This window comes from Peromyscus eremicus, unplaced genomic scaffold (assembly GCF_949786415.1).
Source record: "Peromyscus eremicus unplaced genomic scaffold, PerEre_H2_v1 PerEre#2#unplaced_71, whole genome shotgun sequence".
In the NCBI taxonomy this organism is placed as follows: domain Eukaryota; kingdom Metazoa; phylum Chordata; class Mammalia; order Rodentia; family Cricetidae; genus Peromyscus; species Peromyscus eremicus.
In genome coordinates this window covers 874,888-897,501 of record NW_026734312.1, presented here as the reverse complement: position 1 = coordinate 897,501, position 22,614 = coordinate 874,888, and the positions used below count along the sequence as shown (strand labels likewise).

The window sequence follows — 22,614 nt, the reverse complement described above, 5'->3', positions numbered from 1 at the left end:
GATAGATCTGGATCCTGTTTCATCTCTGACTTGAACTTCGATTTTTCTGTCCCTGTCCCTGCAGGGAAGTGACACTGAACACTCCAGCATCTTCCTGTTCTTGAATCTTTTTTGTCTGGCTTTTCTTTTCTTTTTTTTTAAGTCTTTTTCTAAAGACATTTTTTTATTCCTTTTACATGCCAACCATAGATCCCTGTCTCATCCCTCCTTCTGCTTCTCCCTCAGGTTCTCCTCGACCCACCCTCCCCATTCCCTCCTCCAAAAGTGTCAGGGCTCCTCCCATGGGGAGTCAGCAGAGCCTCGCACATTCAGTTGAGGCAGTACTAAGCCCCTCCCCCATGCAGCAAGGCTGAACAAGGCTTTTCTTATATTTCCTTCCATTTTCCTTATATGCCATGCTCTCAGCTTCTCCCACTTGGTCCTACTCGCTTAAGTTCCTTCCATCTTCCCCTACAGTCCAGAAAATTTGCTTTTTGTCCTCTAACTACTATACGTCTATATGTGTGCCTGTCTCATTTATTGTAATTTATGTATCCTTCAATTCCAGTAGGTGTTTGTCTACTTACCACTGTAACCTCATTGGTTAGATAATGGGCTAACATGCAGTAAGTGACTACTCACAGTCTATTTATTGAATGAGAAAATGAAGTTCACCCCAAGTAATGTTTTAAAGATTAGAATAATTGTCACTTTACTAGTTTGATATAGATCAATTCTCAGAATTTTTTTTAAAAATCATAATCATTAAAAACTCTGACAATCTTTTTTAAATATTCAATATACATAAACTTTTAATAATGAAAAGAATGAAAGCAAAACATATAATCAAAGCAATTAATTATGTTAATTTTGTAGAAACAAGTCAATGTCAGCATACAATATCATTTTACAGTAATATTTATACACTCATAAGGTATAATGTGTCATATTATGTTAGAATAGTAATTGCCAAATTTCTGTTGATATAACTGACTATAATGTTGTGATTTAAACATGTGAATAATTGCTATACTATGTAATAATGAACATACTATTTAATATTAACCAGTAATAAGTCACCAGAAAGGTATGACATGTGTGGGGGACACATTACATTTCCAATAGGCAACACTATTCTGTCATTCTCTAGGGACTGAAATATGAGTAGAGAGGAAATGATAAAGTTTTTGTGGAAGAGAATGTCCCAGAGACTCTTGTCATGGCCCCGAGGACCTCCTTATTCCTCAGGCTGTAGATGATGGGGTTGAGCATAGGGGTGAGGATAGTGTAGAAGACAGCCAGAATCTTATCTTCTGTGGGGGAACGGAGACTCCTGGGACGAAGGTAAGTGTAGACAAAAGGTGCATAGTAAAATGTCACCACAGTTAAGTGAGTTGAACATGTAGTGAAGGCCTTTTTCTTTCTTTCTTTTGAGCACATGTGGAAGACAGCAAAAAAGACCCATCCACAGGAAGCTGTGATGCCAAGGAAAGGAAGGAGAAGAAACAGGCTTGTACTCACAAATACCATGTACTCAAAAACACAAGTGTCCATACAGGCCAGGGGCAACATGGCAGGGACATCCCAGAAGAAATGGTTAATGGACCTAGAATGGCAGTAAGGAATGTGAAGGAGATAGACTGTGTGTGATAAGGAGTTAATGGAGCCCAGTGTCCAAGATCCTATGATCGTCTCCAGACACATCATTTTGCTAATGCGAATAGGATAATGAAGAGGGTGGCAGATGGCCACGAAATGGTCATAGGCAATGGAGGCCAGGAACAAGCCCTCAGAACCTTCTATGTTCAGAAAGAAAAAGGATTGCACTCTACAGCCCCGTAAGGTAATGCTTTTCTGGCCAGAGAGGAAGTTGAATGCCAGCTCGGGAACAGTGGTAGAGATATGCATCAGGTCCATGAGAGAGAGCTGACTGAGCAGAAAGTACATGGGGGTGTGGAGTTTGGGATCCACACGAATGAGGTGGATCATTGCTGAGTTGCCAAGCAAGGCCACAGAGAATATGGAGATGATGAGCAGTAAAAGCAGTAGGCATGTGTGATTTTGTGGTAATAATCCTAACAAAATGAAATCACGTGAGCTCTGAATCCATTTCTCCATGAAAATGTATTGCTTTCTCTTTTTTCAAAAGTGACCTGAAAGTAAAATGCACTTATATAAAGTAGAACAGGAGAATAAAGACGAACTGGCTTGGAATGAATGCTTGCACTGAATTGTTCTTACAACCAGTACCACCCTTCTGTTGAATTTATTTTGAAATCTGAACTGACTGTTTCTTCCCCTTGCCTCTGGCCAACAAGTTCTCAGTTCAGAGATACATGTATGGTCATTTTATTTTATTTTTCAATAAATATTTTTATTTTATAATTAAATTAATTTTACATATCAGCCACGGATTCCCCTGTCCTCCCTTCTCCAAACACCCCGGCTTCCCCCCACCCAATCCACCCCCTATTACCACCTCCTCCAAGGCAGGTTCTCCCCTGGGGAGTCAACCCAGCCTGGTAGATTCAGTTGAGGCAGGTGCAGTCTCCTCCTCGCTGCACCAAGGCTGAGTAAAGTGTCACAGCATAGGCCCCAGGTTCCAAAAAGCCAGCCCATGCACTAAGGACAGGTCCTGGTCCCACTGCCTGGGGGCCCCCTAAACAGTTCAAGCTCATCAACTGTCTCACTTATTTAGAGGGCCTGGTCCAGTTCCATGGGGGCTTCTCAGCTATTGGTTCACAGTTCATGTGTTTCCACTAGTTTGGCTATTTGTCACTGTGCTTTTTCCATCATGGTCTTGATATCTCTTGGTCATACAATCTCTCTTCTCTCTCGCCTGTTGCACTCCTGGAGCTCCACCTGTGGCATGGCTGTGGATCTCTGCATCTGCTTCCACCAGTCACTGGATGAGAGTTCTATCATGACACTTAGGGTGTTTGGCCAAAAACTCTGACAATCTTTTAAAGCCTTCATAAAGACAAGTTTCCATGCAAAAGGGAAGTACCAACTTCGTAGTTATCAGTATTTCCTCTTCTGTCAGTATTTATGATAGTATTAACGATGAATAAGTAGAACAAAAAACACCCCACAAAAAGTCATTTAATTGTTACTAGCATAATAAGTATAAATAGTAAATGTAGTAAAAGCTATTGTGGAAATGGGAAATCTGTTGTCAAGGAGTTCCTATTGTCATGATAGATAACACCATGACAATAATTCAAGATCATTGAAGAGACTTCATTTTCTCCAACGAGACAATATATGAAGTTATTGCTGTGTGTGGTAAGGGAGAGCTGTGTTGGTCAAGCACAGGTCTAACACAGAATCCTGCCTAATTTGTACAGTGTTCTGGGAATAGTAATAGTTAGATCTGTGCCAATTCAACCAGTGAGAAGGTTGACATTTGGGATGAACAGAGTTTAAACCTCACCCACTATAGGCAGCCAAGAAAATAAGGAGATGACCCTTGCATCTTATACTCAAATGAAATCATTCTAAACATCATTTTACTGTTGCTGCTCTATATTATACATTATCGTATGTTTTTAAATAAGATTTTGCTCATTAAGGCCCACCTGGCTACCATGCCCACCAGGGTCCCTTCTGTCTTCTCCACCTCCAACTACTCTTCCAATCTTCCTGCCTTTTCAGTCATCTTGGCTATGCCTGGGATCCCAGGGTGTACGTGATGAGCACCACTGGAATTCTGGAGACCCAGGCCCACAGAATCCAGCCCATGGCCCCTGTTGTCTGGGGCCTATCAGTACCCTAAGAAGCCACCCATTTCAGCCCACAGCACCAAGGTCTCTGATAGCCCTGGTGCCATCCCACAGAGCCAGACAAGGTGAGGCAGGTTGGTCAGACAGTATAGAGACTCAGCACCAGGACCTGCTAGGCATTTGGCCTCAGACCCTGGCCCAGGTCATGACCAAGGTGGAGGCCAGGATTCAAGGCAGTGGACACTCTGAGTCCACTCTGAGTGGCAGCAGGAGGCTGGGGACAGCAAAGAGTAGCTGCTGCTCCAGGTGCACCCTCCTAAGAGGCAGGATGAATTCCAGGGCTTGCTTACTTCACTGAAGCAGATACAGCCTCAACTGCTGCCCATTCTCTGCCTGAAGGGCATCTTCGGACTGCCACAGCACACTGAGGGCATGGGTGAGTAGTAGTTCCTTGGGGATCCCCTGGACTGCCACCCACCTCTTCTCTCTGCAGCTCACTCAGTGTGTCTAGGATCTGGTAGTGGCCACTACTCTACCTGAATGTCCAGGATGACACCTTCTCTATGAGCCCTCAGGGAAGGGACCTGTGGCTGGACATGAATTTATACCTACTGCCTCTGTTCTGATTCTCTCAAGCAACAATAGCAGAAGCCTTTCCTTCCCTGTCCTGGTTGTCCTCAGTGGGACATGATGTCCTGTGTCATGTGGAGGTGGTAGAACACCTTGGATGTGTTTCGTACTCTTTTTAAACTCCTCACCAGAAGTTGAAATCAGTAAGAAGAGATTCTACACTAAGGGTAGAAAGCCTACGTTTTGATCCTGCCTATCCATTTAAGTATAACGAGTGTCTATTCTCTCTGTGCTTTATTCCTTCCTGCTTCCTGGAGGTCAGTATCCTTTCTGGTCCAGATTACCTGTGAATTATGCACAATGCCATACCCATTTTGCTTTAGGAAGTAATGGCCCAGTTTAGGATGTTACATGGTAGCATGTGAAAATCTTATAATGGTTGGTGAGGCTCAGTTCCTTCCCTGAGGTCTGAGTTCCCACTGGAAGAGAGATGGTGACTGATTCCTGTGAGTGCTGTCCTTTGGAACCCTGTTCTTGATGTGGAAGTGACTGATTCATGAGTGTATATTCAGTGAGGGATTCTTCTGGCAGTTTGTTCCTGATGATAGGCTTGTCCTGACTGAGCTGAGAGTGGAAAGCATAGAGCAGAGGAAGGAGGAGAGCTCACACTCATGGTGTGTATCCTTGCAGGAACTTTACCTTATCACGTCGAAATGCCATTATTTGTATGTGCTCTATCTATTATTTATATTCTAACAAAATAGTAAACTATGGCTGCTGTGTTTTAATTGCTCAAGAAGGATTTAATGCCAAGATTTGAATTATCATGTGTTGCATATTTAATACATGCAACCATTGAAAGAGCATGTGAGTGAGTCTTCTGTGGGTCCTCCCTTGTTAAGTGTGAATTAATCCACATAACAAAAGCAATAGCCATAAGCTGGTAAAAGAAAGAGAATGCAGGGAGCTGGAAAAAAGAATAAAAAGCAAAAACAAAAAACAAAACGAAAACAAAATCCTTTAGCAATTTGTGGACTATAGTTTAAGAAGACCTGTTTCTGTGTCCATTAAAAGTCCCAATGATGAAAGACGTTATTTTACAAGTTGTCCCTGGATGCAGCACCTATTTTGATGGTCCATCTCCACCCTTCTTTCTTTAGGTGGAAGAAATTCACATACAGAGAGGCTAAAATGGCAACCAGATAACAGAGCATTTCATGAGTGTCCCTGCTGTCTCCTCCTTGAACTTCTGGCTTTTGCACTCTGTTCCTCAGACCTGCACTCTGTCCCTGTATCTATGGTTATTGCAGTTCCTGGGCCGAGACCTTAGCCTCCTTCTATAGCCCTTTGAAGTTGCTCAGAAGGGGCTGTCACATGTTCTAGAAGGAGAAGGACAAAATCAAAATGACTTTTCCCTTATAAGTAGTTCTATTTATTTCTGGAGAAGGAAGTTTGTCAAAGATCTATTTCCAGAAATCTTGCTGAAGAAGCACAGAATTAGAGCGCAACCAAGAGTTCTTCACAGGCATGTGTGTGCATCAACCCTAGGGTTAATCTCTGGCCTAAGGTAATTTGTGGACACATTGCCACTCATTACTAACACTCAGCATACCTGGCAGCTGAGGTACTTCCCTGATCTGGCCTTTAAGGAGCTTCTCCTGACCTCCAAAGAAGGACATAGAATAAGATTGAGATTCATCTCTAGAACTGTGATTTCTGATCCATTTCCCCATATCCCCAAATTTTAATAGTCAGGAAACCCATAGATCAATACATTATATTGAAATTAATGTTGCATTATTTTATAGATGAGAAGAATTTAGGCTGGGCGGTGATGGCGCAGGCCTTTAATCCCAGTACTTGGGAGGCACAGGCAGGCTGATCTCTGTGAGTTCGAGGCCAGCCTGATCTCCAAAGCAAGTTCCAGGAAAAGCACAAAACTACACAGAGAAACCCTGTCTCGGAAAAACAAAACAAAGCAAAACAAATTTTAGAACAGCACTTAAGAGGGCAAACACTACCCAGAGCCTTTGGTTGACAAGGTGATGCTGTTTGAGTCAATGGGTGTCTCTTTATAAATCTGTGATAGGGAAACACATGTTGGGTTCAGGAAAAAACAGGATCTCCTGCTCTTGGACAGATATGCTGCTGTTGAGCATGTCATGAATTACTTTCACATCTCCCTGACTTGTGCAAACCCCTGTGTCACATAGTGGTTTCTTAGCATCTTCTTTATATTAATTTCCTAAGCACAGCAGGACAAGAATTGATTTTAGCCCACAGGTCCAGGTAATAGTCCATTTTGGGGGATATCAAGGCAGGAACTCAGTCACTTCACATCCACTGTCAAGAGCAGAGATGGAAATGCAGCCATGCAGCCTGCTTGTCTCTGCATATGCTCCAGCTTCTTCACTGTTACACAGTTCAGGTCCCAGCAATGAAGTGGTTCTGCATACTATAGGGTGAGACCTCCATCTAATTAACAATCTATAAATCTCCAACAGATGTGCTCAAAGTCAACTTAATCCAAACAATTCCTTATTGAGGCTCCTTCTTCCCATGGACTCTAGTTTGAGTAATTATATGAGTAATAAAAAACTAATACTCACACTGCCCCAGCATCATTGTTATGCTTCATGGTTATAAGTAACATGAAAGAGAAAATTTTAAACAAGCTAGGAACATTGAACACCCTCAGTAGACATTTCAGCCATTTGGTGTCTTTCCTACAAACCCAAATAACTCTAACTTCTATTTCTCTTGCTTGCTTTATAGCCATTTTCTCTAAGCCCCTAGTGATTCACCCAGCTATTCAGGATACCTGATACTAGAAGAACTAAAGATACACCATAGTGCTTCCCAGGTAAAAATCATTTGACCTGTTACTAAGTCTTGTGGAAGAAAGACATCAAATGAAAAATCACTGTTCCTGGTTATAGACCAGCAACTGTAGATATCCAGAGTGTTCAGGAACTTCCTGCCTCCTCCAGACTGATCAGAGCCTTTCCAAATCCTGTATTGAGGTGATGTTGTCCCATGTGTAGACAAAGATGATAGTGCTGGTCAGAGGAGCAGTGTTATTACTCCAGTGAACAAGGTAAAATGTGCAAGAATTCAGATCGCTGCTGAGCAGAATGTCAGCTACTGTTTTCTCAGGTCCAGACAGGAAGAGTTAGGGCTCCTTCTATCAGGAAAAGTTTTCTTACAATTTTTTCTGAAAATCTAAATGATGGAATGTTTACCTGGTGTCTTCTGAAATGAATTAGCCTCGGTGAGAGCTCTGCAAAATCCTTTGATATAGGCTTTCCAAAGTAAGGTCTAGTATAGTGTTCATGACTGTGAATGGTAGTCAGATTTAATAAAGTAGTGCACTCTACCAGTCATGGTCCCTTGCTTGGGTATTGATCATTTCATCTATCTCTTGATTAGTATCTGCTAATATTTTGCTGTAATAGTATTTTTACAGATCATAGAGGCCATATTTGACACCTCTCTTTATATTCCAGTAACCATTCCTAGGATTGGTTATAAATGCTTACAAAGGAACCTTAGTATGGCAAAACAACATCATAGTGCTTCCAATTATAGGTTATTATTATTAGTAGTAGAAATATTTTTAAGGAGAGGTGGCTCAGAGGTTAAGAGCACTGACTGCTCTTCCAGAGGTCCTGCGTTCAATTCCCAGCAACCACATGGTCGCTCACAACTATCCATAATGAGATCTGGTGCCCTCTTCTGGCCTGCAGACATAACACTGTATATATAATAAATAAATAAATCTTTAAAAAAAAGAAATATTTTTAAAACTCTTTTAAAAAATTCACTCTTATGTTTAAACCTGGCTAAACCTGTTTACGTTGTTTTAAGTTCTTATGATATACAAAAATATAAATTTAAAGAATTAAGTTTTAGTAATCACAAATACAAGAAATATGGGTGGTGTTTTGGCTTTCAATTTCTGAAAGACATACAATGAAAATGTTTCCATTGTTTATGTTAAAGACAAGACCAAATTTCTTTTGCTAGCACTGTACACATTGGATGCATTCATTACTGGACCAGGCATAAGCAGGGAAAGCTCTTACAGTCTCAGTAACAGACAATTCATGGCACCAAGCCTTTTGTTAAGGCTCCTGCCAGCAACCTGAGTCAAGGCTGCTTCTAGCTTTTCTCCTGAGCAAGCTCTTTGTTCTGTGTTCTCTGTGACAAATGATCGAGCAGTTTACTATTACTGCCGTGTTTTAATAGAATTGGATTTATTATTTTTTTATTTACCTGATTGCACAGCAAGTTCCCTAAAATAAAGAAATAGTGAGAAGTTCCACTGAAACACACTATGAGTGTTTATTTCTTTCAACCTAAAGTCTGTCAGTAAGGTAAATGGTCTGTATAAACAAACTTCATTTTTAATCATTGCTTTTGGCCTAATCTTGAAAATATGAACAGCATTCTAACTGAAGCTTTTCACTGTAAAATGAAATAGATTTGTAATTACTATGACTACAAGCATAGAATTAGAGCACTTTAAAGAATTTTATTATTTACAAGGTGATTATCATGAACTTGTATGACCTAACTGTGTTTAACAGTTTACAAGGAAGCTTTTGTTTATGATTAGGATTTTACAATTTTATCCCCATTGAGTTTGAGTTTTAAAAATTTGGATTGAAGATTTAACTTAAGATCCGTTAGCCTCAAATATAAAACTTAAATAAATACAATCCACAGAATTGAACTTTATTTTATTTTTTACTCTTTCAGGGTATGCCATTAGAGAATATCACAGTTTGTGTGACTCAGTTTATGCAAAGAGCTAAAGATTAACAAAGTTTAGAAAGACAAAGAGACTAGATATATTATTTTCAAGTGCATTCTGCTCTCATAAATAGACCTTAGGAATTTAAGAGCTTTATTTTTCAAACATACCAAATTTATCAATCACATATTTGATTCTTATTTAAATTTTCCAGAATCCTGATGTTGAACAGTTTGCAAATACATAAGGGGTTAGACATACATCTTTTGAGTCAGATTCTTCTATCCTGAGTAGACCTATATTTCCTTAGGGATATCTCATGATATTAAATTCTATCTTTCTCCAAAATATTTTGAGGAGCAGTGATTGCCTATTTAGTCTACAATAATAACCAAAGGGCACAGTAGGAATAATAACTTTTATACATGCTGCCTATATATAGATTTTAAAAGTGATAGCCTTTTGTTACAAGTTTTCAGCTAATTATTGTTATGCATTTTACAAATTTTAACCATGCCCCAGGAATTTACACATCCAAACTTAAAGAAATTACATCATAAGATATTATTTTTTGAGATTAGAAAGCAAACAAATGTAGAGATAAAATGTGTTAGAGTACAAAGTAGATAGAGCTTAGAGATTTTCATCTCTTCATTACATTTTTTTAAAATTTAAAATACTTTTGTAACAATTCTTTTCTATCAGTGTTGGCCAGTTTCCATTTTTAGCATAACTCTATCCTTCATGTGCAAATATATACATGAAGTAAGTTAAAAGTAACCTATTACTGAGCAATGTCTAATAAAAACTAAAGTAATATAGTAAGTTTTGACTATTGAGCTGTACAGTCAGGGGAAGGTACTAACCATTTTGAGAAGCGTGAATAATTTGTGTATAAAATATATGGTCCTTGTCTTTTTGAAGAACAATCTGTAAAATCACTAAGAGCAAACTCCACAGGATTTTTAGATGTAATTTTGGGTCATACCCATTGAGCATTTTCAGAAACTCTTAAAAGCTGATGTACTGGGTAGTGATTATCTATAGATCCCATGTAATAGGCTAATGCAATCTGCCGTGGTCATCAATTTAAATCAACTAAGTTGCATATTCTCTACTGGCAGTAATTTCTGTAGGCTCCATACTGGGAAGTTATTTAAAAAGTGTCCTTTCCATTATCATTAAGTCTATTATTTCTTGATTATAAGGAGATGCAGGTACTTGTGGAGAATCATACCTCACATCAATGTCTATAATACTGTTACCTTCTGGACATATACTTTAATAGGAGATGAACACTCACTTTCATTCCCACATGGAAGTACTGAGGAATTTCCAAAAAATCAGGGAGCAACCTCTGGCAATGGAACAAAAGGGTACTGAAGCATTTCTCTTGAGTCCCAGGAGAGATTCCTAGAATGGGAAACCTGACTTCTGAAGAGTGATGAGGAGATCTGGTTAGCAAGGAGGTAATGTCAGTTCCCCATGACATTAGGGGTGTCTCATGCCTGGACATTCTATTGTATCCTGGAGACTTTAGAATGTTATCTGATGTCACCTGTGTTGTAGCAACACCAACTGCCTTTGGACAGTTGGTTCAGTGCCCTTACAGTTCAGCCATGAACATGTTGAGAAGACTCAGGACTCTGTTGGGTCGAGAGAAAGGAGGGGGAAGAGAAACCAGAGAGAGGCAGACACAAGCTGGCCTTCAGCCATTCCAATGTGAACCATCAAGAAAGAAATGGTCCAGAAGATGGTACAGTAAGTTGTGGGCAGGAAATTGGGATGTCCCTGCAGGATCTGGCCTTGAGCTGAATCTTCCAGTAATGGGACACAGGAGGTAGGAGTTTCTGGGAACCAACTGGACTTTCCTGCTTGTCATGGCTCCTGAAATTCAAGGATTCCAGAAGAGTAATTTGTCTGTCCCAGAAATCAGGAGCGAGTAAGGCCAAAGCTGTTGTGCTGGGAGCTCTTGCCTTTCAATCCTACAGGAGGGTAGGGGTTGAGAGGAGACAAAAAGGCCAGCATTAGGGTAGGAAGTTCAAGTGAACTGTGCTCAGCAAAAAGCATGTCATCAATGTACTTCAACCTCAGTATCTTCATTTATTTATGGTCCACCAGCTCTATGCACCCTCCTTTGTCACTGCGGCATCTTGGTGAGGATGGTGACCATATTCGGTCCCTGTGTGGCTTCTCCATTTTTGCCATGTGCTTAGAGTGACCTGTCAGGATATTTTTGCATCTTTAATGACCTGAGTGCTTGTGGACTGTGTCAATTTTATCTTGCATTTGAAAGCCACAGACTAGTGAACCCTGCAGCCAAGTCGAATGCAGAGTCCAGTGCTGTGAATAAGCCTGAGGAGGCTCTCTCCTTAGTTACCTAAAACATGTGCTAAAGGAGCAGAGGAAATCAGCTGGCTGAGACACCTATCTCCTGTCACAGAGATGGGAGACCTAAGATGCCCAGCGGGGGCATCTCAGTCCAGGGCAAAATTCTTTGGGGTGTCACTGAATTGCTTGCTTACATCCTTTCTCAAACACCTTCTCAGGTCTCAGGGTGACCTGTTCATTCTCTATGTCTTGTCACAATGCACGTTCACTTGTGTTCATTCATCAATCCACAGGGGCCTCCAAGGAGCCACCACCCACTCCAACCAGCCTCACAAAGAAGCAAGTGAAACAGAAGGTGGAGAGCCTGACCACTCAGCTCCAGGTGATGACGGCCCAATGGAATGATCTGAGAGATCGCCTCATCTTAGTTACCGAAGGATCCTTGGACAACAGGTATTTACTGTTTCAGACTCCATGGTGACTGTCTCGTTTCCACAATTTCACCCTTAGTTTATTTTGTCTAAGGAATGGGCTTCTGGGAGGTTGGGTGTCACTTTGCCCAACACAATTTCTCTAAATGCTTCCCTGAATCAAAACCTGACACATGGGCAGGAGTGAGATTATGACATAGACTGTTCTGCTTCCTCCAAATGAAAATCAGAGCCTGTGGCCTGAATCACATAACTCAGGAATTGAAGCAGTAGTGTGTGAATTCCCAGCATGCATTTGGAGAGATCCTGTCAAGTGGTGGCTAGTGTAAGAATGCTGTTATTTTTTTTTTTACTTGCCTGGAAAGTCATTGTGTGCTGGATGCTTCTAGTAGCAGCTGGAGAGTTTTGTACCACATCTTATGTGGCAGGAAGGCCTGGTACAGATGTCTGCTGCTATTGGTCCTCTCTAAGATGACACAATTGCATGCATTAATTTGTCATCTCAATGAGAGCATTTTATCACCTTTCCCTCTCTCAGTCTCTCTCTCTCTCTCTCTCTCTCTCTCTCTCTCTCTCTCTCTCTCTCTCTCTTTCTCTTTCTCTCTCTTCCATCTTTCTGTATCTATGTGTTTGTGTGTTTGTGCATACGTGTCCCTCTTCACCCTGCAATCAAGGGTCTATGGTTGCACATGAAGTGTTGCTTGTCTCAGTATCTAGATGTTGTCTACATGGTGTACTGGGAGCCCCATTTTGAGCAGCATAGCCCTTTGCAGTGTGTTCACCTTGGTGTCAACTGGGAATGCCCTGGGGGAATTTATGAAGCTGTCATAATATTGAGTCCCATCCTCTGAAATGCTCATGATGTGATTTTAGCTGCCATGTAAATATAAGCACCCTGGAATGAGTATCTCTTATTTGAAGACAGCAGAAACATCACAGTTTCTGGTGGGCCCAGACCTGTGATAGACTCGTGGGAACTCCATAGCAAGCTGTGCAGGACTCCTGAGGGAACATATTCAGTCCCAGCTGCACCCCTCTTAACACCCTGACTCTGCTGGCCTGGGACCAGAAGAGCAAGTTTAATAAGCAGCCAGAGGTTCCAGTACATAGGAGCCATTATGTGGCATCTTATTAATTCCAGTAATATAGAACACACACTGAATTCATGTGATCCTTGAGGCCTGTATTCATGGAATTCTTTGCTTCTGGGTCCAGGCCCTACCAAAGGCCAAATCCTTTCTGGGAAAAGCTCAAGATGAAACATCAGCAGGTCATGTTAGACCTGCAGAAGTTTGAGAATGAGAGTTTGGAGGCCTCACAGAAGCTCAGTGAGCTGACCAAAGAGAAAGTCTTCCTTTGGTAAGTGTTTATCTTGACAGGGACCCCAACTGTTGTACAATAGCCAACACCAATTTTCTTTGTGTTTGAACTGCAGGGTGTGTAGATCTGCTTCTAGTTTTTCTTCTTCTTAGCCAGCAGCATTAGCAAGCAGCCTTTGGACTTATGCCCCTTTACTCAGTTTTGCTAAGGTTTAAAGAGACTATTAGTTCTTCCAAGCACCATATTGTCATTCAGTAACCTCCAGATCAGTGGTTATTAACCTTCCTAATGCTGTGATACTTTAATACATTGCTTCATTGTTTTGATGAACCCAAACCATAAAATTATTTTGTAGCATTGTCTTACACTTATTTTGCCACTGTTAATAATTTTAATGTAAATGTCTACATAGGACATCTAATATGTGTCCCTTGTGAAAGGGTCCTTAGATCCCAAAGGGTTCACAACCCACATACTGAGAACCACTGGTTAGAAGAACAATTGGCCTCACGAGAGGGTTGTCAGGCAGGAGCTGACTGCTATGGGATCTATGCACCCTTTGGGTCTCCTACTTCCCCAAGTGTACTTGCACATTACCTGCTGGTGTTTCCTCATGACAGTGGACTGACTAGGACAGGTGGAGTACTCCTCCTGTTTGTGGAAGTGCATGAATTTCTGTTATTTTGGGGGGGTGGTTTCAGAAATAGTTTGATTCTTGCAGGAAATAACTGTTCTCTGCTTTTGGCCTTGAGTGCCACTGTCATTACTGTTGAAGGTTCTTGTTTACATCTTGCTGTGAACCTGGGATAGGGTTAGGTTGTTGAGGGATGGTGTTGTGGGTGATCAGAGATGGCTGACATGTTCTTACTGTTTTGAGTGTGTTTCCAGTGATCTGCAGAGCCGGCTCCTGATGGAGCAGAGTCAGCTCAAAAAGAAATTGGATATGCTGAGGCAACAGAAGGAGAACCTACTGGAGGATTGAGTCATGCTGAAGCACCACTTGGGTGACTTGCAAGTGCTCAGTAAGGATCAAGAAGAGATCAGTGACCTCCAGAACCAGCAACAGCAGGTAGGGACAGGCAGCTGGGTCACAGTTAGGTCCAGCATCATTTACTTATGTAACCTTACAAAATCTACCCATCCAGACATACCTGTGCTCTATCTCATCACTTTCCTCATCCGTACACCCATCCATCCACCCACTTCTGACATGAAATTGTTCATTCTGTGTCTATGCATTAGTATTTCTGAGAAGTGAGTCTCCTCTGAGAATCTTGGTCATTGGCATGCAATCCTTGATACTCTTCTTGAACCTGTAGTCAATGGGGAGAAACAGGTCAATCACTCATCACACAGCTACATGTCATTATGGTGAGAGGATTGCTATACACAGAACTGAGTTCAAGAGTAAAAATTTTTCTAACCATCTCCACTAGTTCAAGAGTATGCTCCCCTAGGCCATTTTAGTTCCCAGGAATGGAAAGCTGAGTTTTGGGAGTTTGCTTAAAGGCTGGTGTGCTTATTTTAAAGATAACTACTCCTCTATCACTTTGTTGTTTTCGTTTCACGCCTTTCTCTGTCTCTCCGTGGTGTGTGTGTGTATGTGTATGTGTGTGTATGTGTGTGTGTGTGTGTGTGTGTGTGTGTGTGTGTGTGTGTGTAATAGAGGCATGTGGGAGTGCAGTGCATATTGCATGTGGATGACAGCTAGAGGAGAGCAATGGGTTTCTGTCTTTGTCAGTCTCTGTCTAATGAACTTCAAGCAGGCTTCCTCATGTGCCCATTAGCTTGAAATTTCGTGAGATTGACTGACCAATAAGCTCTTGGGATTCTGTGTGTGTGCTTGCACTTGTGTGAGAATGTATTGACTATACTATACTCAACCCTCCAATAAGGACACAAACTTGTAATGAACAGGAGCAGCAAAGAATGGAAGAGAGACTCCAGAGCTTGCTGAAGCAAAGGGAGCTGGTCACACAGCAAAAACACTTGGCAATAAAGCTGCAGCATCATTTGACTGTCTCCCAGATGAGGTAGGAACCCAGGCTGAAGTTGAGGTATGGAGCCAATTGGGTCCCCTGTACCAGGTCTCTCTGTCCTTTGTGGGCTTTTGCTTATCAGCAAGACTCCCTGCTACAAGCATGGGTAGACCAACTCAGAACTCAGTGTATTATGCTGGTCCCGTCAACAAGAACTTCTGTCCAGCAAACAGTATGTTTGATACTCCCTGGGCCTGTACACTTGTGTCACATCCCTCCCTTCTGATCTTTCTGGAATGTTCTCAGCAGGCTTTCCTTGAACTCAAAGAGCTCTGCCTGCTTATGCCTCCCAGGTGATGGGATTTAAAGGTGTGCCTCAATATATCTGACTGAAATTACATTTTTATTCAGGATTAGCACCTGTAGGATGAGATTTGCACCCTTGTCACTATTTGATGTCACACTGGCTGTCTTCATTGTTTGAGCATTTCCCATGTAAAGTGTACTGGGGACATAATACGTTTAGTCATTGGCAGGATGAACCAGGTAGATGTCTCTGAACCTTCACCGAGTGTTGTGGAACAGACTCCTCTAGAGTGCCAGGATGTAGATTCCCAGCTGTAGGCCTAAGGATAACACAGGTCTTCTTGTTTATTGCCGGAGACCATGCAGTGACAATGTTCTCAGACACATGGCTCAAGAAATACTGCTCTAGCATGACAGGCTCCATCTTGTGTATTATAGGGTACAAAGTTTTATTAAGTCTATGTATATAAAATGAGGTGGTCTTTTTAAAATTAATTTTTATTCATTTTACATACCAACCACAGATCCCCGTTTCTTCCCTCCTCCCACTCCCCACTCACCTTCTTCCCTGACCATCCATCCCCTCCTCCAACAGGGTAAGTTCTCCCATGGTAGGACAGTTAAGCCTGATACATTCTTTTGAAGCAGGAGCAAGCCCCTCCCCACTTTATCAAGCAAGAGCAAGGTGTCCAACCATAGGTAATGGGATCCAGAGAGACAGCTCATGCATCAGGAATAGATCCTGATCACACTGCCAGGGGCCTCTCAAACACAACCAGCTCCACAACTGTCCCCCATATGCAGAAGCACACAACTGTCAGTCTGAATTTTCTGAGTTCTTTTGAGCTTGGTTCAGTTGTTTCTGTAGATATCTCCATCATGATCTTTACCACCCTTACTCATGTAATCCCTCTAAAAAAGACAAGAAGGAACACAGCTTGGAATTTTAAGGTTTTCTCTGTTAAACCTGTGACAGCATTGTACAACATGGAGAGGAAAATAAAATAATATCAATTGAAATCAGGAATAAGGACAAGTGTATGTGATTGTTCATGTCTTTAATCCAAGCACTTTGGGAGCAAAGGCAGGAAATCTCTGGCCTCTTGTAGCCAACCTAGAATATGTATCTATTCAGCCAGAGATGCATATTGTAACACTGCCTAGAAAGAAATAAACAGAAATTGGACAAGAAAAAAAATGAGGTAGTTGATGAGAAACTCATCATGAACAGTCTGTGTATCTCCATTGTGCTATTATAAATGACTTTAATATGCTACTCCTTTTATTTAAATGATGTCTCTATACTGTAGGATAAAGTCCTGTTCTTTCTCATTAGAGCACAGTACACATAGTACTCATATCAACATCTGATACTTGTAAAGGGCAGAAAATAATTCAATGCCCAACTATTCTGTGACACTTATTCCTTAGGTGTATATACAATGACTACTGCCAAAGATCAGTGTTGACTGTCCAGCACAATTGAGTTTTTGTGATATCACTGAATGACAGGTGACATAGTGGATCCCCACCAGGACTCTGCCCTTACGAACTTACTCCTCTAGGTCAGAAAATCTCCAACAGGAGCTGGAAAAATCCACAGCTCAGGATGAGAGCCTCCTGCCGAAAGAGCTGCTTCAGCAGGAGCACTAAGTGTCATAAGCAAGTGAGCCATCATGACATCCCATCACTAGCAACATGGCATTTGTGGGGTGGAGTTCTTCCTTGATTCTGGTTTCCTATGTGTGAATAGGCCCTGAATTTATCTAGCTAGTGATCCAGCAAGGCTGTTTTTAGATCTGATTGCCTTTTCTTCTCTCACAGCACCCTCTATGAGAACTGAGGAGGCCGAAGGAATCCATAGTCAACTAGAAACCATGACATTCTCCACTCTATGATCAAGGCCTCCTCAGAACAAGACATGTACTACTAGTTGTGAAATCACCAGTGAGGCAAATATCATCTGCCCTGTGTCTGATCCATGTCTGTTGACTCACTCTCAGAAAGACAAACATGGTATGTACTCACTCATAACAGGATACTAGATGTGGAACAAGGATGACTGGACTGCTACTCACATCACCAGGCAGGCTACCTGGAAAACAGGACCCCAAGAAAGACACAGGGATCGCCCAATGACAGAGAAATGGAATGAGATCTACATGAACAGCCTGGACATGAGTGGGGGTAGTGAAGGGCGAGGGTCCAGGGAAAGAGAGCTTGGGTGAGTGGGAGATCCCAGCTGGATCAACAACAGAGAGGGAGAACAAGGAATAGGAGACCATGGTAAATGAAGACCACATGAGAATAGGAAGAAACAAAGTGCTAGAGAGGCCCACAGAAATCCACAAAGACACACCCACAACAGACTGCTGGCAATGGTCGAGAGACAGTCCGAACTGACCTACTCTGGTGATGGGATGGCCAAACACCCTAATTGTCGTGCTAGAAACCTCATCCAACTACTGAGGGATCTGGATGCAGAGATCCATGACTAGGCCCCAGGTGGATCTCTGGGAGTCCAATTAGCGAGAATGAGGAGGGTTTCTATGAGCGAGAATTGTTGAGACCAAGGTCTGATAAAGCACAGAGACAAATAGCCAAACAAACGGAAACACATGAAATATGAACCAATGGCTGAGGGGTCACCAACTGGATCAGGCCCTCTGAGTGGGTGAGACAGTTGATTGGCCTGATCTGTTTGGGAGGCATCCAGGCAGTGGGACCATGGTCCTGTGCTCATTGCATGAGTCGGCTGTTTGAAGCCTGGGGCCTATGCAGGGTCCCTTGGCTTGGCTGGGAGGAGGGGACTGGACCTACCTGGACTGATTCCACCAGGTTGATATCAGTCTGTGGGGAAGGCTGTGCCCTGGAGGAGATTGGAATGTGGGGCGGGCTGGGGGGAAGGTGAGGGGGGTGGGAGGGGGGAGAACAAGGGAATCTGTGGCTGATATGTAGAACTGAATTGTATTGCAAAATAAAAATTAAAAAAAAAAGAAACCATCAAGAAGATGCTTGAGATTCAAAAAAATAAACACCAAGAGTTATGCAGAAAAAGCTGACATCTACCAGCAAGTGTTTCCAGTGAGGGCCACAACAACGTGGAGAGAATATGTTTCCACTCATCGTTACTCTGAAAGTTTATTGCTACAAACTTTTGGTAGCTGACTGAGTCCTCAGCCCTTCATATGTGGAGGGAGATATGTCAACAGAGACTGTGTTGATGTCATGCTGCTATCCACACAGACCACACAAAAGAAGCATCATATTCTCACTCCAGTCCAGTGTGGGAACTACTCAATTTCATGCACATGTGATGGTGAAGTGAATTGTTCTGAGAGATGATTTAAGAAGGATGTCACCATGGGCTGTTATGCATTTTGGTAACAGATGCTCCCTGTGTCATTTTTTGCTCTAGAATGGGCACACAGACACATGTTGGCAGACAGAATCATATAGTGGCCAACATGGTATAAGATCAACTTCGGCAAGGACTTAACCTAGAAGCCCCAAAGTGGCATGACCACACTTGTCTTGAAAAGGGTATTTCAATTCTGTGTTGTCTTCCAACTTGTGTCCAAAGCCAGCCAGAGTGTAGGACATCTGCATGAAGAGAAAGCTTCTTATGTAAATAGTTTTTGTTTGTTTTGGGGTTTGCATGAACTTAGGTTTTGTTGTTCTTTCTTTTGTTTTGCTGTTTTTTTTTTCTTTTTTGGTTCTTTGTTCTTTCTTTGATTTTATATTTTGCTAAAGCTATACACTGGATATACTAAGCACCCTTTTAAGGCCCTATTCTGTCAAATTGCTGTAATTTCACAAATAAAAAATAATTTCCAACTCTTCATTCTTTCCTTTAATTTTTTTAGTAAACTTACTTACCAACCACAGATCCAACTCTCATTGCTCCTCCCTTTTCTGCCTACCACATTCCCCCCACCCCTCCTGCCCTCCTCCAACAGGGTAATTCTCCCATGGTGGACAGCTAAACCTGGTACATTCTCTTCATTCTGAAAGTAGCTTTGTAGTCAGGTGTGGTGTCACACTCCTGTAACATTAGAAATTAACAGACAGAGGTGGATCTTTGCAGGTCCCAGGAAGCTTAGGCTACACTGTGAGTTCTCAGCTAGACAGGGTTACAAAACAAGATGGTATCTTGGGTGTGAATTGCATGGCCTACTCCATGTATATCCACTTCATGATGGAAAAAGATCCATGTTAAACACCTGACTTCACATGTCTAGCTAATCTGAAAAGCAGAGAATAGATATATACATGTTCATGACGTGATCATTCATATCAGATTTTTTAGAAATACACCTATGTTTTCTAATGCATCTCAGGAAGTGAGAACATTTGTTATAGGAGTATAGAAGAAATGAGGAAACCTATAGCTGTCTGCCTTTCTTTTCCTGAAATACAGCACCAGTGACAGTGGCAATGCAGGGGTAGTAACCTTCTAAGACATATTGAGATGTGGTCTTTTTAATGTGCTGTTGCCTTGACTATTTATTTTGCATGGAAATCTTTGAGATTCATTTACTTGTATTTATGAATATGGGTATTTTGCCTGCTTTCTATGCACCACAAGTGTAGCTAGAGTTTTCCTGACTTGCCCACAGTCAGGGCAAATCTCTTTCACCTGCCAGTCCCACAGCCTCTCAGACCCGACCAAGTAAACACAGAGACTTATGTTGCTTTCAAACTGTATGGCCATGGCAGGCTTCTTGCTAACTGTTCTTATAGCTTAAATTAATCCATTTCCTTTAATCTATACCTTGCCACATGGCTCGTGGCTTACCGGTATCTTCACAAGCTGTTTCTTATCGTGGTGGCTGGCAGTGTCTCTCTGACTCAGCCTTCCACTTCCCAGCTTTATTCTCCTCCTTGCCCCACCTACACTTCCTGCCTAGCCAATGGCCAATCAGTGTTTTATTGATTAATCAGTAACACATTTGCCATACATCACACAGCACTTTCCCCTTTTTTTTTTCAAAAAGGAAGGTTTTTAACCTTAACAAAGTAAAATTACATATCATTTGGGAATTTGGGCGTAGCTTCTCTTACTACTTCCTGCTGGAGGGGGGCGCTGTATCTTATGGGGAAACAAAATTTTAACATTATGGAATAGTCCATGAGGCTGTATTGTCTGAGCCAGATGCCTTCAAACCATTCTGGATGTTGGATCATCTGGGCCATGGTGTCATCGGAGATCTTTCAGGGGGTCTTGGCTGGTCAAACCTGATGTATTTTAATCTGGAACAAATCCATAGCCTTTGGCTTTCTGTGGGAACAAAAGAGACTCTTTTCCAAAGCAACATATCCTTATATCCAAATTTTGAAGTCAAGGTACCTTTAAAATATACATTTTGGCATAACTCAACAGCTTTTACAATCAAATGTTTTTCTGCAGTTAAAAGTCCCAAAGACAACACAATCCAGATTCTCTGTGTAATATCCATTTTTACGTGGCTTATTTTTAATACTACCTTTACTGACTCTTTAATGACTTTATTTTTTAAAACTATGTATTTGTTTCTATAACTCTATATATCAACTTTTTTGTCTCTTTCAAGCCTACGTATCTTTTACACACATTGTAAACTATTACATCTGAATCTGTCTTATTGTGAATCTATTGCCTTAAACTGCAGCAGCTGTGGCTGCTGGCTCCGCCCACCTCAGCTTCCCATTATGGCTACGTTTACCACCAGCTCTGGGAGCTATCGGGGGTCTATGCTTTTAGCCAAGCAGTGGGTAGCCCAGAAACCTCTTTTTTTGTGCTAGCAAAGTCTAAATCCACCATGCAGCTTAATGTGCCACTTGCAGAAGCTTCATTCCCGCCATACGGGGCAGCAGGTCAAGCACACGTGCTAGGAACCCACCAGTAGCTCAAACTGGCAGCTGCTGCTCATTTGAGAGAGACAATTAGGAACTGTTTTTAGCTCTGTCTTAGAATCTTTTTTTTTCTTCAGGTTTTTAGGTGGAAACTCTTGCCACCAGGTTGGACGCCATTTGTAGATGCAACCAACCTTCTTATTAAATAAGAAACACAGAACCAATGCAAAGAAGAAAGCCAAGAGGTCAGAGCTAAGAGCTAAAACCTTACCCTTCCTCCTGCAGTGGTCCTACCTCTCCGAACCCACTACCCCTGTCTTAATGTCTTTATATAGTGTTCCTGTTCTGCCTTCTCATTGGTTGTAAACCCAACCACATGACCGCCTCATCACGGCCTGTCTGTATAGGCCTCCAGGTTTTCCTTGCATGGTATTGAGATTAAAGGCATGTGTGTCCAATAATGGCTGTATCCCTGAACACACAGAGACTTACCCAGCTCTGCATACCAAGTGCTGGGATTACAAGTATACACCACCACTGCCCTGCTTTCCTATGGCTTGCTAATAGCTCTGACCCCTGGGCAACTTTATTTATTAACATACAAATAACATTTTAATAAAAGTAAAATATCACCATATTTCCCCTTTTCTATTTTAATAAAAAGGAAAAAAAAGCTTATAACTAACATAAGAAAAACTATATACAAAAGTACAATAACTATATACAATATATACAAGTAATAAATACCTAAACAATGTCTAGTTCATTTGTATTTGACAAATTCAGAGAAAATAATTCCATTATCTATTGTATTGTATCTAATTCACAGTCTCTTGTATCTTAGAGAGCTCTGGCATCATCTCTGATATTACCAGTGCTGTGCAGATACCAAAGACCCTTGGGGCATTTGTCCTATGTGTTTCAACCGAAGACATGTTGAAAAGACTGAGCAGGCTACTAGAGAGAGAATGGAAAGCACAGAGATATCAGAGAGACACCAAAGGAAGGTGTGCTTTGGTCTCAGTGTAAAACAGCAAGAAATCAATGTTCCAGGGGAAGGCACTGTGATTCCTCGACAGGGGGTTGGGAGCTTCCGGAGGAGTTGGACTTGACATGGACCTCCCAGGAAGAGAGCTCAGCAGCTCCTCTGGGAAGCAATGGGCCTATCCTTCTTTGGGTTCCTAAAGAGTAGACCCAGAGTCAAGGATTTCTGATGTTTAGTTTGGCACAGCCAGGAGCTGACAGACTGCTCTGCTGGAGGTCTTCTGCTTTCCCTCTGAGTGAGGAAGGAATCAGGGGAACTATTTTAGTACCATCACTGCTCTTCATCCCCACTCCATTCCTTTAGGGATTGTTGCACTAAAAACAGGGAGGGGAAACTGCCC

At 41.9% G+C, this 22,614-nt stretch overlaps 1 protein-coding gene and 1 long non-coding RNA gene across 2 annotated transcripts; one reads left to right on the top strand and one right to left on the bottom strand.

Annotated features, from left to right (window-relative positions):
* Window positions 1–965: 965 nt before the first annotated feature.
* On the bottom strand, window positions 966–2,278 carry LOC131901309 (olfactory receptor 2L13-like). The gene has a single exon (XM_059252508.1). It carries the CDS (start codon window positions 2,095–2,097, stop codon window positions 1,126–1,128), a length of 972 nt encoding a protein of 323 aa, XP_059108491.1. The 5' UTR covers window positions 2,098–2,278; the 3' UTR covers window positions 966–1,125.
* A 10,759-nt stretch (window positions 2,279–13,037) lies between these two features.
* On the top strand, window positions 13,038–17,386 carry LOC131901318 (uncharacterized). The gene is made up of 4 exons (XR_009376499.1): window positions 13,038–13,148; window positions 13,998–14,178; window positions 15,027–15,142; window positions 17,219–17,386. It is a non-coding gene; the product is annotated as an uncharacterized LOC131901318 (long non-coding RNA).
* The last annotated feature ends 5,228 nt before the right edge of the window (window positions 17,387–22,614 follow it).

Bases quoted from the DNA above. Each gene is read 5' to 3' on its own strand.
- LOC131901309 (XM_059252508.1), bottom strand. From the start codon at position 2,097: ATGGAGAAATGGATTCAGAGCTCACGTGATTTCATTTTGTTAGGATTA.